This window comes from Artemia sp. Qi Xiang Cuo, chromosome 8, assembly GCF_049724085.1.
Source record: "Artemia sp. Qi Xiang Cuo chromosome 8, ASM4972408v1, whole genome shotgun sequence".
In the NCBI taxonomy this organism is placed as follows: Eukaryota; Metazoa; Arthropoda; class Branchiopoda; order Anostraca; family Artemiidae; genus Artemia; species Artemia sp. Qi Xiang Cuo.
Window position 1 is genome coordinate 39,136,501 of NC_142801.1, and position 13,402 is coordinate 39,149,902.

General features: G+C 33.7%; 1 protein-coding gene across 1 annotated transcript in view; it reads left to right on the plus strand.

The window, feature by feature from the left end:
- The first annotated feature begins 11,246 nt into the window (after window positions 1-11,246).
- Window positions 11,247-13,402, plus strand: part of LOC148949386 (uncharacterized) — a 63,383-nt gene continuing 61,227 nt past the window's right edge. The window contains exon 1 of the mRNA XM_089093405.1: window positions 11,247-11,478. Coding sequence (XP_088949531.1) covers window positions 11,251-11,478 — 228 coding nt within the window. The 5' untranslated portion in view covers window positions 11,247-11,250. The remainder of the gene's footprint in view (window positions 11,479-13,402) is intronic.

A 13,402-nucleotide genomic window follows, 5' to 3' on the forward strand; every position in this document is an offset into this window, starting at 1 on the left:
CCCCCGTGGTAGGCTTGAAGTCCCCGTGGCCCCCGGGGGGGGGGGAGCTAGTCTAACCTAAATTAACCTAACCTAACATAATATAACCGAACCTAACAAAACACATAACTTTTTTTTGTGGGGGGCGGGAGCCTCCCCCCCCCCCCCAAATAAAAAAACTTAACAAAAGAGGCTGCCGTTAATTAACCTACCCTAACATAATCTAACCTAACCTAACCATACACCTCACTTTTTGTCTGTCTCTTACCTAATTCAAGGGATTTAAAGAGCATTGGTTGAGGCGGTGGGGGAGGGGGGGGGCTACGTAGGCTAAGCTAGTCTAAACTAAATTAACCTAACATAATCTAACCTAGCCTAACCATACACCTAACTTTTTGTCTGTCTCTAACCTAATTAAAGGGATTTCAAGAGCGATGGTTGAGGCGGTGGGGTAGCTCCACACTTAAGAACTTTTCTTTCTCGTACGTAGGCTAAGCTAGTCACCATACACCTAATCAATCTTTGATAGTTTTACAGAAATTTTCACTTCCCATTGATGCTCTCCTGTGTCCAAAACAAAATCGAACGTAACAATTAATTAATCTGCATTGAAGATGTCTCGTTTGACACAAATAGTCCATGCGATGTAAGAAGTATTGTTTTGAAACCATTCTCCGCGAGTGAAAAGTGGCAACTCTAGTGAGTGTTAATTGATGTATAGAAAGGTAATTATTGCTCCAAATCAACAGTTTGCACAATTTCGTAAATAAATAACCGTTAGGATAGTATATTTAAGAGTGCTGAAAAGCTTTAAAAGTCAGTATATGTTGAAATAGAGGACAAGATAGAAAATAATTGGAAGGTTCTTCAAATGCAAGCCCGGCAATGTTTGATGTGAGTTCAATAATATGTCTTTTCAGTGTGTTTTCCAACGAAAATAAGGAAAATATGATGAAATAAGCCTTCAGCTTCAATTTACACCAAAAGGACAAGATACTTATCTAAAGCATGAAAATTAAAAATGTAAAATGTATATTTCAATGAAATAATAGCCTTCTTAATAATTTAAAATCAATAAACCGTGGGAAGTGGTTTTCTATAGTATTGTTTGTGAATGATTAAAAGAATATGAGTGACAGAAAACTTTTTGAAACTAAACAAAACTTTAAATTTGGTAAATTGTCATATGTTGTCAAAATGTAATTTTTTCCTGAAATTGAAACCTCTTAGTTTAACTCAGGTATTGAACCTTTGGTAGATATAATGGTTCAAAAATAAACTATTCCCATAATACAGGAAATTTAAGTTTGAACAATTATTCGTTATTATTTCATCATATCTTTGGTTTAGTCTGGTAGCTCTTTACTTTTACTCGAAAAGTGTCCTCTTGTGGGAAATACAAAATACGATGAAATTACTTTCCCATGGTTCTAATTCATATCCTTCAATGAGGGGGTCAGGTTGTATTTCTTCTAACTTTTGTGTGTTTTCGCAACAGAATGGCTCATATTTAAAACACTTACCCTTAGCTAGTTGAAAATGTGTATGAATTCTTCATTTTTAGCTGTTTTGCAGAGGTAATAAAGGAATATTTTGTATTTTTTCTAACTTTTGTGTGTTTTCGCAACAGAATAGCTCATATTTAAAACACTTACCCTTAGCTAGTTAAAAATGTGTATGAATTCTTCATTTTTAGCCGTTTTGCAGAGGTAATAAAGGAATATTTTTATTTTTTTTAACTTTTTTGTGTTTTAGCAACAGAATGGCTCATATTTAAAACACTTACCCTTAGCTAGTTGGAAATTTGTATGAATTCTTCATTTTTATCCGTTTTGCAGAGGTAATAAAGGAATATTTTGTATTTTTTTCTAAATTTTGTGTGTTTTCGCAACAGAATGGCCCATATTTAAAACACTTACCCTTAGCTAGTTGAAAATGTGCATGAATTCTTCATTTTTAGCCGTATTGCAGAGGTAATAAAGGAATATTTTGTATTTTTTTTTCTAACTTTTGTGTGTTTTCGCAACAGAATGGCTCATATTTAAAACACTTACCCTTAGCTAGTTGAAAATTTGTATGAATTCTTCATTTTTAGCCGTTTTGTAGAGGTAATAAATGAACATTTTGTATTTTTTCTAACTTTTGTGGGTTTTCACAACAGAATTGCTCATATTAAAAACACTTACCCTTAGCTAGTTGAAAATGTGTATGAATTCTTCATTTTTAGTCGTATTTTAGGGGTAATAAAGGAATATTTTGTATTTTTTATAAGTTTTGTGTGTTTTCACTACAGGCTGGATCTTCTTTAAAACACTTACCCTTAGCTAGTTGAAAATGTGTATGAATTCTTCATTTTTCCTTCTGTGAAAAGGGGCAAATTATTTCAATACTAACTTTTTTCTCTTCTTTTTAAGCCCAATTATGAAGAATGTCTGTCACCGCCACCCACTAAGAAAGCGAGGGCCAATAATGCGCCCCCCGTGAAGGCAACAGTTGTGCAGTATGGTCACTGGCCGAAGCCCCCCAAATACACTGGCCAATCCAACCTTCATATCGACTATTCAAGACCGACGCTGCCTGTACAAGTCGCAGTCCAATTTGTACAAGAATGTAACGCCACCGGTCCCTCCACCCTCCAACATGCACTACCTGGTCCTTCAGGCACCCAAGCCCAGACGGATTATGCAAATGTAAGCATTTTTTCTTACCAATCTATTTCTTCCAATGTTTTTTAGTCTTTTCTTTTTCACTATTTTTCAACACTGTAAAAGTTTGTCTCAGAGATATTAAAAAAATTTAAGTTTGGACAATTATTCGTTATTATTTCATCATATCTTTGGTTTAGTCTGGTAGCTCTTTACTTTTACTCGAAAAGTGTTCCTCTTGTGGGAAATGCAAAATACGATGAAATTACGTCCCCATGGTTCTAATTCATATCCATTAATTAGGGGGGTCAGGGCTTGGTATGAAAAAGGAATTTTCAGTGAAAGACTCATAAATATAGCTCTTAATATGTTTTTTTCAGTGTTTTTTTCCAACGAAAATAAGCAAAATACGACGAAATTACGTTCCCATGGTTCTAATTCGTATCCTTTAATTATGAAAAAACTTGAAACAGTGATTTTGCGATAAGCCTTCAGCTGCAATTTACACCAAAATGACAAGATACTAATAAAAGTCATTAAATTGAAAAATTTAAAATGTATATTTCAATGAAATAATAGCCTTCTTAATAATTTAAAATCAATGAACAGTGGGAAGTGGTTTTCTTTAGTCTTGTTTTTTACGGATTAGAAGATGAGGAGTGACGGAAAACATTTCGAAACTAAACAAAACTTTAAATTTGGTAAATTGTCAAATGTTGTCAAAATGTAATTTTTTCCTGAAATTGAAACCTGTTTGTTTAACTCAGGTATTGAACCTTTGGTAGATATATTGGTTCGAAAATAAACTATTCCCGTAATACAGAAAATTTAAGTTTGAACAATTATTCGTTATTATTTCATCATATCTTTGGTTTAGTCTGGTAATGATTAAAAGATGATGAGTGACAGAAAACATTTTGAAACTAAACAAAACTTTAAATTCGGTAAATTGTCAAATGTTGTCAAAATGTAATTTTTTCCTGAAATTTAAACCTCTTAGTTTAACTCAGGTATTGAACCTTTGGTAGATATATTGATTCGAAAATAAACTATTCCCGTAATATGGAAAATTTAAGTTTGAACAATTATTCATTATTATTTCATCATATCTTTGGTTTAGTCTGGTAGCTCTTTACTTTTACTCGAAAAGTGTCCTCTTGTGGGAAAAGTTTTTTATCACTCTAATAAGTTTATCGCTAAACATAAGTTTACGTTTGAACAATTATTCGTTATTATTTCATCATATCTTTGATTTAGTAGCTCTTTACTTTTAGTTGAAAAGTGTCCTATTGTGGGAAAGAGTTTTTGTCACTTTAACTAGTATGGCATTGGACATAAGTTTACGTTTGAACAATTATTTAACTTTATTTCTGCTCATCTTTGATTTAATGTAGTAGCTCTTTACTTTTCTTTGAAAAACTTATTCCGTGGAAAGTTTTTTAATTAATAAAACATTTCGTGGTAACGAAGTGTAAGTAATGAGCGAGCCAGCTCAATGGTATCCGAAACTCGAGAAAATGGAATTTTGATAGCAATAGATACATCAAAGAATCAGCTTTAAATGCTGATTTCAAATATATAAGTTTCATCAAGTTTAGTCTGCGTGTTTATTTGATAGTTTTTTTTTCTCACGAGATAACATATCAAGCTAATGGGGCAAATTGTAAGAGACAAAACGTATAATGTACTCAAGTAAAGCGGGATTTTCTAGCATTTTGTGGTGTAAAACAGCACTTCAACCTAAGGAAGGTCTAAGTGTTGTAGAAATAAAATTCTTAGATAGTAATCGACTTGAAATTATCGAAAACTATGTATTGAGTTTCGGAGTTTTTGAATTTCTCAGATCACAATGGTGCATCATGGTACACTTGGTCTTAAATATTTATGTAGTCGGTACAAAATTAACTGTTAATAGAATTTTTATTTATAAGCTTTATTTAACTAATCTGATTCATTTAAATCTTCAAAAATAATGTACTCCTATTAAAAACAACTCACTACGGCACCTAGTCGACCAAGAAGGACACAGCTGTGCATGCCCCCCCACCATAGAGGATGAGCGGTCTATACTTACCTTTTTAGAAGTGATTAATTAGAAGTATGTTTACAGAAAATTTACGTTTAAGCAATTATTCAACTTTATTTCTGCTCTCTTTGATTTAATGTCGTAGCTCTTTACTTTTCATTGAAAAACATAGTTCTCGGAAAGGTTTTTTTCCTGGTTTTATCACAGACATTAAATCTCATACAGGCTTCTATCAATGACATTAAATCTCGCTCCGTATGTAAAAAATAATATAAAAACCCACATCTGGCTAATTGATGAATTTTAAACATACAAAATTATAGATAAAATGAAAAATAATAAGTAACCCTGTTTAATACATTTATAGAACACCCCTCAGTATATTCATGAAGACTATACCTTTCCACAGAGCTTTTGGCCATAGTGTTCTCGACCTTTTTTAGGATGTATGGGCCGAGTGGGAGCTCACAGAAAATGAGGAGCTTCTTTTGTGTAAATCTGAGATTGTTAGTTCAGATAATGATGACGACGTGGTAAAAGTTCATTATACATCATCTGGACTATCGTATACATCAGATGATTTGGTGAGGAGGGGACCCTCAGGGAGACTGTGTGTCGAAGATGATGATCGTATATATGTTAATATGCCCACTCTGAGTAATATCGAAACATAAAATGATGTTGATGATAGCATTCAACTACATACAATACCGTCACCTCAAATTGAAGAAATTACCATTGAGGACGAGTTAGTGGAGGATAATGAGGTCATATATTTAAAAAGTATTATATATTGATTTGACAGTTGAATAAAAATATATAGAAGAATGATTTTTTTTTATAACATTGATAAAAAACTTGGCTGTGGGCTGATAGTAGGCCTACTCTTTGGAGTGATTTAATGAAACTGAACTATTCATGTACAGAAGTCTCTGCTGGTATCCTTATTCTATACATATCTAGTATGAGAAAATAAAAATAGCAGAAACAAATTTATTGTATGATTATTGTATAAAACTTTTCAAGCATATCAAAAATAGGATTTATCGTAAAATGCTATATGAGAACACTTCCACCATGGTTTCCGTTGTTTAAAATCCTTTTCGTAGAATGACCTCTTATGTTGTCTCTTAAAGGGCCACTTTTTCTCTTCTCTTGGAGCATAATCATCATAATAATCCGAGTTATATCTTGCACAATACACATTTTTCCTTGGGTTTTCACTGCTGTCTTTTACACTATAGAGAAAGCCCTCTTTTACCAGTCTCTTCTTTTGATTCTCCTTTTCTATCATATCAATCCTTCTTTTATCTGAGCTTACTTGCAATCGATATAAATTTCTCTCCATGTCACATATAATTTTTCTTCTCGTTTCCTCCAGATTCTTCTCATCTGTCTCTACCTCTAAGCTATCTAAACAGTCAGTAGGTTCATGTGAATACTCAAAATCATGAAAATGTCCTTTACAAATAGAACAGTTGCAATAAAAGGATATTTCTAACTCAATTTGTTCACTCATGTTATTACACTGCTAACTAAAAACTTAGTGAATTCTATTCACAGGCTAATAAAACTATAGCAAAAATCCTTTCTTTATATTCACTCCCCCGCTACTATGTAAACAAAGCCCTCTGATTGGCTGAGAAGGAAACACGTGATCTAACTGTTTCCGGGAAACTCATAGCATTGGCGAGAGCAACAACAACAACAAATACTATTTATGGACACCTTGGCATTCACGATCATTTACGCAATCAAGTTCTCGGATCTTCACTTCCCCCTCGAGTCCTAGATCAATAACTTTGTTTCCGTTAGAATTCAATGCGCATGTGCAACCTTCGTTCCGGAGTTATTACACATAGAAACAACAAATAAATCGACCTTGAAAAAAGAGGTCATTGACCGATTACGCAATCATTCTCCCTAGGGAGGCTATGCCCTTATTTGGGTGTGCAAAAAAGTTATAGGTGGCAGCAGGGGTGGGCAATGGGGCTGGTACCCCCCATTCTACTCATATAGATCTTATGGTAGAGGCTCCACCGTGCCGGATAAAGAATGTAAAGCCTCGAAACCCGTTAAGGCAGGTGGTATTTCTTCTGATGAGCCCTAAATGGAAGGTTCTACTTGGAAATATTTTGCTAGATTTAAGGTGCTTTTGCTGGTAAATTTACAACGACTTACATTTATTGATGACGACTTTGCATGAATTTGGACATTTCTATTTGGTTGACAGTTCGGGTATACTGTTTGGTCCTAGGTAGTTGGATAGATGGTTAAGGTGAAAGTCTCGTTTACTTACATATTTGTCCCAATTGACGTATTGGGAAGAGAGCTTTTTTTTTTTTTTGTTATTTTTTTTTGTTGTTTTTTTTTTTTTTTTTTTTTCTGCCAAGTAATTACCTCTTAAACATAATATATATATGAGGCTTGACTTCTTTTTTTCCTTCATAGTAGAGCCAAAGTGTATGCCATTATTTTTCACCCTCCTGGGAGCCTACCTGCCAGCTTCTGGCTGGCTTGCATAGGGAAAACTTGTCCCTCAAAAGATAGGGGACAGTCACCCATCACTTGCCAGCTGTCCTATCAGCAGCAAGCATCAGTTAATCCTCAGAACTGGTGGTAGCCAGAGAGTCTTTTTGTCACCTCCGGTTGCTTCTTATGGGACCTTTTCTTGCGCCTTGGTCGGTGCTTCATGTGTTCAGAGGGATTGACTCACTCCTCCTGGACATGATTTTATTAGCTATTACTAGATTCCTTCCATCCAATCTTGGCAGTGTATTCCCTAAAATATCTTGTCTCGTGGCCAAACACTGGGTAGGACGGCCATTGGCTGGACGGTGACTGAAATTAGCAGTAGTAAGCCCCTGACGTTGTTTTTTTTTTTAATTTGGCATCCTCTCTACCAAAAACTGTGTCTCCAGAGGTATATCTCCTTAAAAATTCAATTCCTCATTATTTTTTTTTTTTTTTTTTTTTTTACTCTTTTTTAAATGTATATGACTTCGTAAGTTTATACTTAACAAATTCAAACAATTAAATTTAAGTGTCACTTTCCTTGGTACCTTGAGTATTTCCCGTGTTTCTTCGAGCTATGAAAATTAATATACAGGTTTTCCATCGGGATATTCGGCGAGATCAAGGACAACAGCCTTTACCAAAAGTCTACTCTACCATAGACCCTTTACAAAAAACGGTCTTCTACCGACTAGTGTGTTTGAAATGAAAAAGAATATAAAAAGGTAAAACATTTAATTAAGACAATGAAGCTTTGAAAAAATATAAATTCCGAATATTTCGTCTTAACATTTGGAAATCTTTATTATTAGGGAAATAAGAATTAAAAATAGATTAAACAAAAAAAAAACATAGGCCTACTGGAAAATAACATAAAAAGGTAAGAAAATACAGAAAGGGTTTACAAAGAAAATGAAAAGACGAAAGGAACTCGCATATGACAATCACACACAAGTAGAAGCAAGGAAAACTACCGTATTTATATAGTGTAGGTCCGTGGTTAACTTCTAATCCGAGGTTTTAACAAAATTAAACAATTGTTCATTTAAAAATTTTACGCAGAACTTAGGTAAATTTAATTTGAATCAGGTCTATTAAGTGTTAATATTATTATATTTTAACGATTGAATGAGTTTTTCTTTTGCTGATTCAGTGGAAGTACGATCTCAAGTCAGCATTAGTGCTCCCAAGTCTCATGTCAGTTTGGTCTTTATTTTGTAAGTTTGAACTCCTAATGGTTGAGTGTCCCAAATTTCCTTTTCTTTTTCATTATTAGAGATATATGAGGCTTTGGTTTGTTTTTGAATTAAACTGCTGTAATAGGATTTGATCTGTATCCTCTCTCTTATTTATTTGTGATATTCTTTTTGTAAACATTTTTTTTTATTTATGTAGTCTCTCTAAATTTTTGTAGCAGTCTAACGCGATTAAGATTTTTTTTTTTTTTTTTGCTCTATTTTTTTTATGCAAGATCAGATAAATCTTCTGCAACTGCTGGATTGAAAGTTTCTGGTCTGTTTTTTACGCTTTAGGGAAACTTTATTGGTGTTCTATGCCGTTGAAGCCCATTTTCTAAATTTTGTTGTGTTCTGTCCCCATAAAAGTTTCCACAAGAGCAAAATATTTTATTCACACGTGTTTGTACTTATTTGGGTATTACGTCCTTTCATTATATGGTAAAGATTCTACGGTTAGCTGGTATTTAAAAGTTATTTTTACGAATGGTTGAGATATATGGATGATTTTTTGCTCTATTTCATCTTCTTCTATAATTTCTGTTTCACTTAATTTTCTCCTTCTTTTTATTGTTTACTACTACTACTAATAATAAATCATAATAGTAGCTCACCGCAGCACCAAGCCGCCTGAGTGTTTGGCGCACAGCTACCAAGCCGCACACAGCTACGCATGCTCCTCCTCTATCCCAATCTATTCAAAGCCTCCCTCTTTACACCCTCCCAGGAGGTTACCATTTCCTTTGAATCTTTCTTTATGACATCCTCCCACCCCAGACGAGGACGACTTACTTTCCGTTTAGCCCTAGCTGGCCAAAATGCCAATCCTTGGCAATCTGCCATCCTTCATTCACAGAACGTGCCCAAGCAACCTTAATCTTTCTTTCATTATAGCCTAGAGAGCAGGGATGCATCATCCTTTCGGCAGATTTAACTATTTGAGATACTGCCAGTCAATTGGGTATCCAAGACAATCTGTATACGGTTTCTCTGGAAAATACCTAGCAAAAATTCATCTGCTTTTCGGAGCACCCATGCTTCAGAGCCTTATTTGGCCACTGTCATCACTATACCTTCCAATATTCTAATCTTAGTTTGTAGACTTATTGTGAAAAGAATACCCTGAGCCTTGGCTATGCTACTTTTAATAACTTCACTGCTCCCATCGTCTTTACTGTTAATACTACCAAGGTAAGTGAAGCTGCCCACCTGATCAATCTCTTCGTTACCTAACGTCACCTTTTCATTTTACTTATTCCTAGATTTAGTGACTTAGTCTTCTTAACATTAATTTTCAAGCCTATTCTAGCACCCTGAACTCGAAAAACCTCTAAAACTTCATTCATTTTGCTAACACTATCATCTAGGATGCTTAAATCATGAGCATAATCTTAGTCCAGGAGAGTGTTTCCTTCCCATTTGATTCTGTGGTCTCCCATTGCCTTTGCTAGTCTCCTTAAGACAAAGTCCATCAAGATGATCCATATAAAGGGGGATAGAACACAACCCTTGCTTAACTCGTGATTTAATGGGAAACCAGATGCTAACCTCATTTCCTACCTTAATCGCAGCAGCTTTATTCTCGTACATAGCACTAATCACTATACAATGATAAAATCTTTTCTACAGCTCTTCTATCAACAGAATCGCCTAAAAAGACTGAGCATCTCTCAGTCTAAAAAGTATCATATTACTAAGTAATTCGCTACCTACAGAGACCAGACTAATAAGAGACCAGAGACCTCGATAATTACCACACTCACTCCTATCACCTTTCTGATACAGTGGTTTAATTAAGGTTTTCTTAAAATCGTTAATAACTTCCCCTTTTTCAAAAATCATATTCATAATCTTCAGTCACTTATTTCTAACCTCAGAGCCACCATATTTAAGAAACTCATTTACTACGCTATCGGCACCTAGAGCCTCATTATTTTTTGAATACTTTTTGTATGTCGCTAATTCTTCCTAACAAAACAAATCTTCCTTCAGATCCAAGGTATCACAAACGTTTTCATTTCCCTCTATATCTTTTCCTGCAACTTTATCTCGGTTATCACATTCTCAAAATGTTCTGCCCATCTCTCTTTAGCTCCTTCCTTATCACTAATTGTGGTCTCGTTCCTATCTTTAACGTTTCCTGTCTTTCCTGTTTCCTATCTTTTGTTGTTTGGAAAATCATTTCCCCAAAAAACTTCTCTAATGAAAATTAGTCAATTCTCCATATACTGTAGGAAAGATAGTTTTAATACCCTATCAGCTAATGAAATAATCATCAAACCAAATAATCGTCAAATAAATCGTCTTTATTTGTTTTTCTCACCTTCATGTTATGAATTTGTCAGTATTCTTTCTTATTTCTCTTCTTTTTTTGCGTTTCTATTGGCATCAGGATGTGAAGCCGAAATATTCAGACATTTTTTAGTATTTGTTTAAAAAAGGTATTTTTTTTTCTCAAAGTCTCATCGTTACTCGTTTTTATAATTTCATTTAATTTTAAGCTTAAATGAAAAGGCAGCATAGTCTAAGGAAAAATTTACCAACTAGGTTTGCAAAAACAGACCTTGTCAATACCTCCTGATATTTGCCATACAAATAGTAAATGCAATAAACAGTGTTAACGTTTCTGGTGGAATTTCTAATATAATTCCCGTTTGTTCTTGTCATCGAATACTTCTCTCTCTTTCACTCTCCCTCCCTGTCTTTCTCTACTTTTATCTCCCTCTTCCTCTGTCTCTTATTTATTACCCATAAAACATAACCAATAGCGTAAATTAATTGGAATGACCGAATTTATCCTGCAAAATGATTTTTTTTTTTTTTTTTTTTTTTTTTTTTAACAGTTGATGCAATGAATGAAAGAGCTAGTGAATATCAGGACGAGGGAAATGAAGAGGATCAAAAATCAATTTATTCCGAGTCTTCAGCTTCGGAGCTCGACAATTTTGATACGCTTATGGGACATAGATTTGAACCTACTTTAGAGAATCAAGTGTTCTTAAATCAGATGTATATATTTCTTCTAGATGTGGGAACAAAAATGCTCACTGAGAGACTTGAAGAAAATTTTAAACAGCAGGTACGGGTAACGAAAACTGCTTTTTATTTGGTTTAAATACAGAACAAGCTGTTTTTATTTCTGTATTTTTGGAAACTTGACAAAAAATTTTCTCTTGGGCTTTCTTATAGTAGGTTTCCCAGCATACCTATAGCTTTTGAAACGGTCGAGATTCAAAGGTCTAGGATTTACCCTGTACATCTTCTATGGATAATTTTTACAATTCACGATAAATAAAAGTTTGAATAGGGATAAATCCTTTTACTAAACAGTGATAGTAACATTCACAAAATATACTGGATATTTCGATCACATGTACAGTGACCGTCATCAGCAGAAATACTGAATGAAACAAATACGGAAATACAAAGCATTTCTGCTGATGACGGCCACTGTACATGTGATCGAAATATCCAGTATGTTTTGTGAATGTTATTATCACTGTCTAATAAAAGGATGTATCCCTATAGGAACTTTTATTTATCGTCATGGAAAGACAGTGTGGTCTTTGAAATTATTTACGATTTACTTGTCTCATAAGACCTTAAGTTATCCAGGGCTTCTCAAATGTAGAATTTTTTTATTCCAGTGATTCTGCTTAGCTAACATCACTAAAAGAATTCTTAACTAAAAGTGTTTTCGAATTTTTTTTTTTTTTTTTTTATTTTATTTTTTTTTTTTTTTACATGACCCAAAGAATCATTTGACATACCAACTGACTCCCAGTTTACTTCTTACAGCTTCAATTTTAAATCAGGAGCTTATCAGGCATAGTAATACAAAAATAATACTAGAAATAAACATTATAATTAAAGATTAGTTGATGGCCAAAACTAAATAAAATAGGGGAATGATTAGACATCAAATTGTTTCTACAGGGAATACGAACTGTTCGTGCTCGATAAACAAAAATGGGTCAGAAATAAATTACAGACGAAGACGAATTATCCAGAAGAGTGATGCTAAAATCATCCATAACAAGCAGTTGTTCATTTCTAACATATCCTTGTTCAAAGCTATTCCAATAACTTCAAGAAAAAGTCTCACTGGTCCGCTCAAAAATCCACAGTTCTTTCTAATTATTAGAACAAAACTATTACCAGAATACGTACTTTTGACCAAAGATTTGAAAATAACACAAATCTTCGCGGGAAACTCCTGAATATTGTCAAAATCTTCCATCAGCAACCTTTCGTTCCATTATCATCAGTAATGTAAACCCTTTGATAGCGATTCAACTTCTCTAGTAGAAAACTAGAATATCAACTAAAGGGTCAATCGAATATTCAAAATTGTTTCTGAAGACTTTTATTTTTAAAGAAAAAGAATATTTCTAATTCACTCCTTTGAATTATAAGTGGAAGAAAAAAATGAACAGTGAAGCAATGGTAAAACAGTAATTCTACAAAACCCGCCTGTCAGATTAGCTATGTACTTATTACCAACAAAATAAAAAGTCTTAAGGAAAACCCAATTATCCTTTAGATTGCTATTCAAATTTCCCAAGTTTAGAGGATTAGCTTCAAAATATTTAAAGGCGCCTCGTCCTGTATTCAACTCTTTGACATGATACCGGTAAAATAAAAATACAAAAGGCAATTGACACTAGCCTGTTAAGGACCTAATCTGCTAGGTTAGAAAGAACTATAATTTTCCAAAGAAACTATTATTCGTAAGGTAACTCCACTAGACATTTTGGTGAAAACGTGTCGTCTGTAAGAGTAAACACGATTGATTGCATAACCAGAAAAAAAAAATCAAATACACCCTGGTTTTTTTCATTTTCAGAACAGTGAGCGCAATTTATTTTTAAAAAGTTTTCACGGAACGTTAGGAACGTATTAGGAACTTTAAAACGTTCCTAATAGTATTCATTACTTTTTTGTTTCGTGCTTAATTATTCCACTAAGAAAAGTTTTTAATTCTTGATTGTATCTCAAATCAA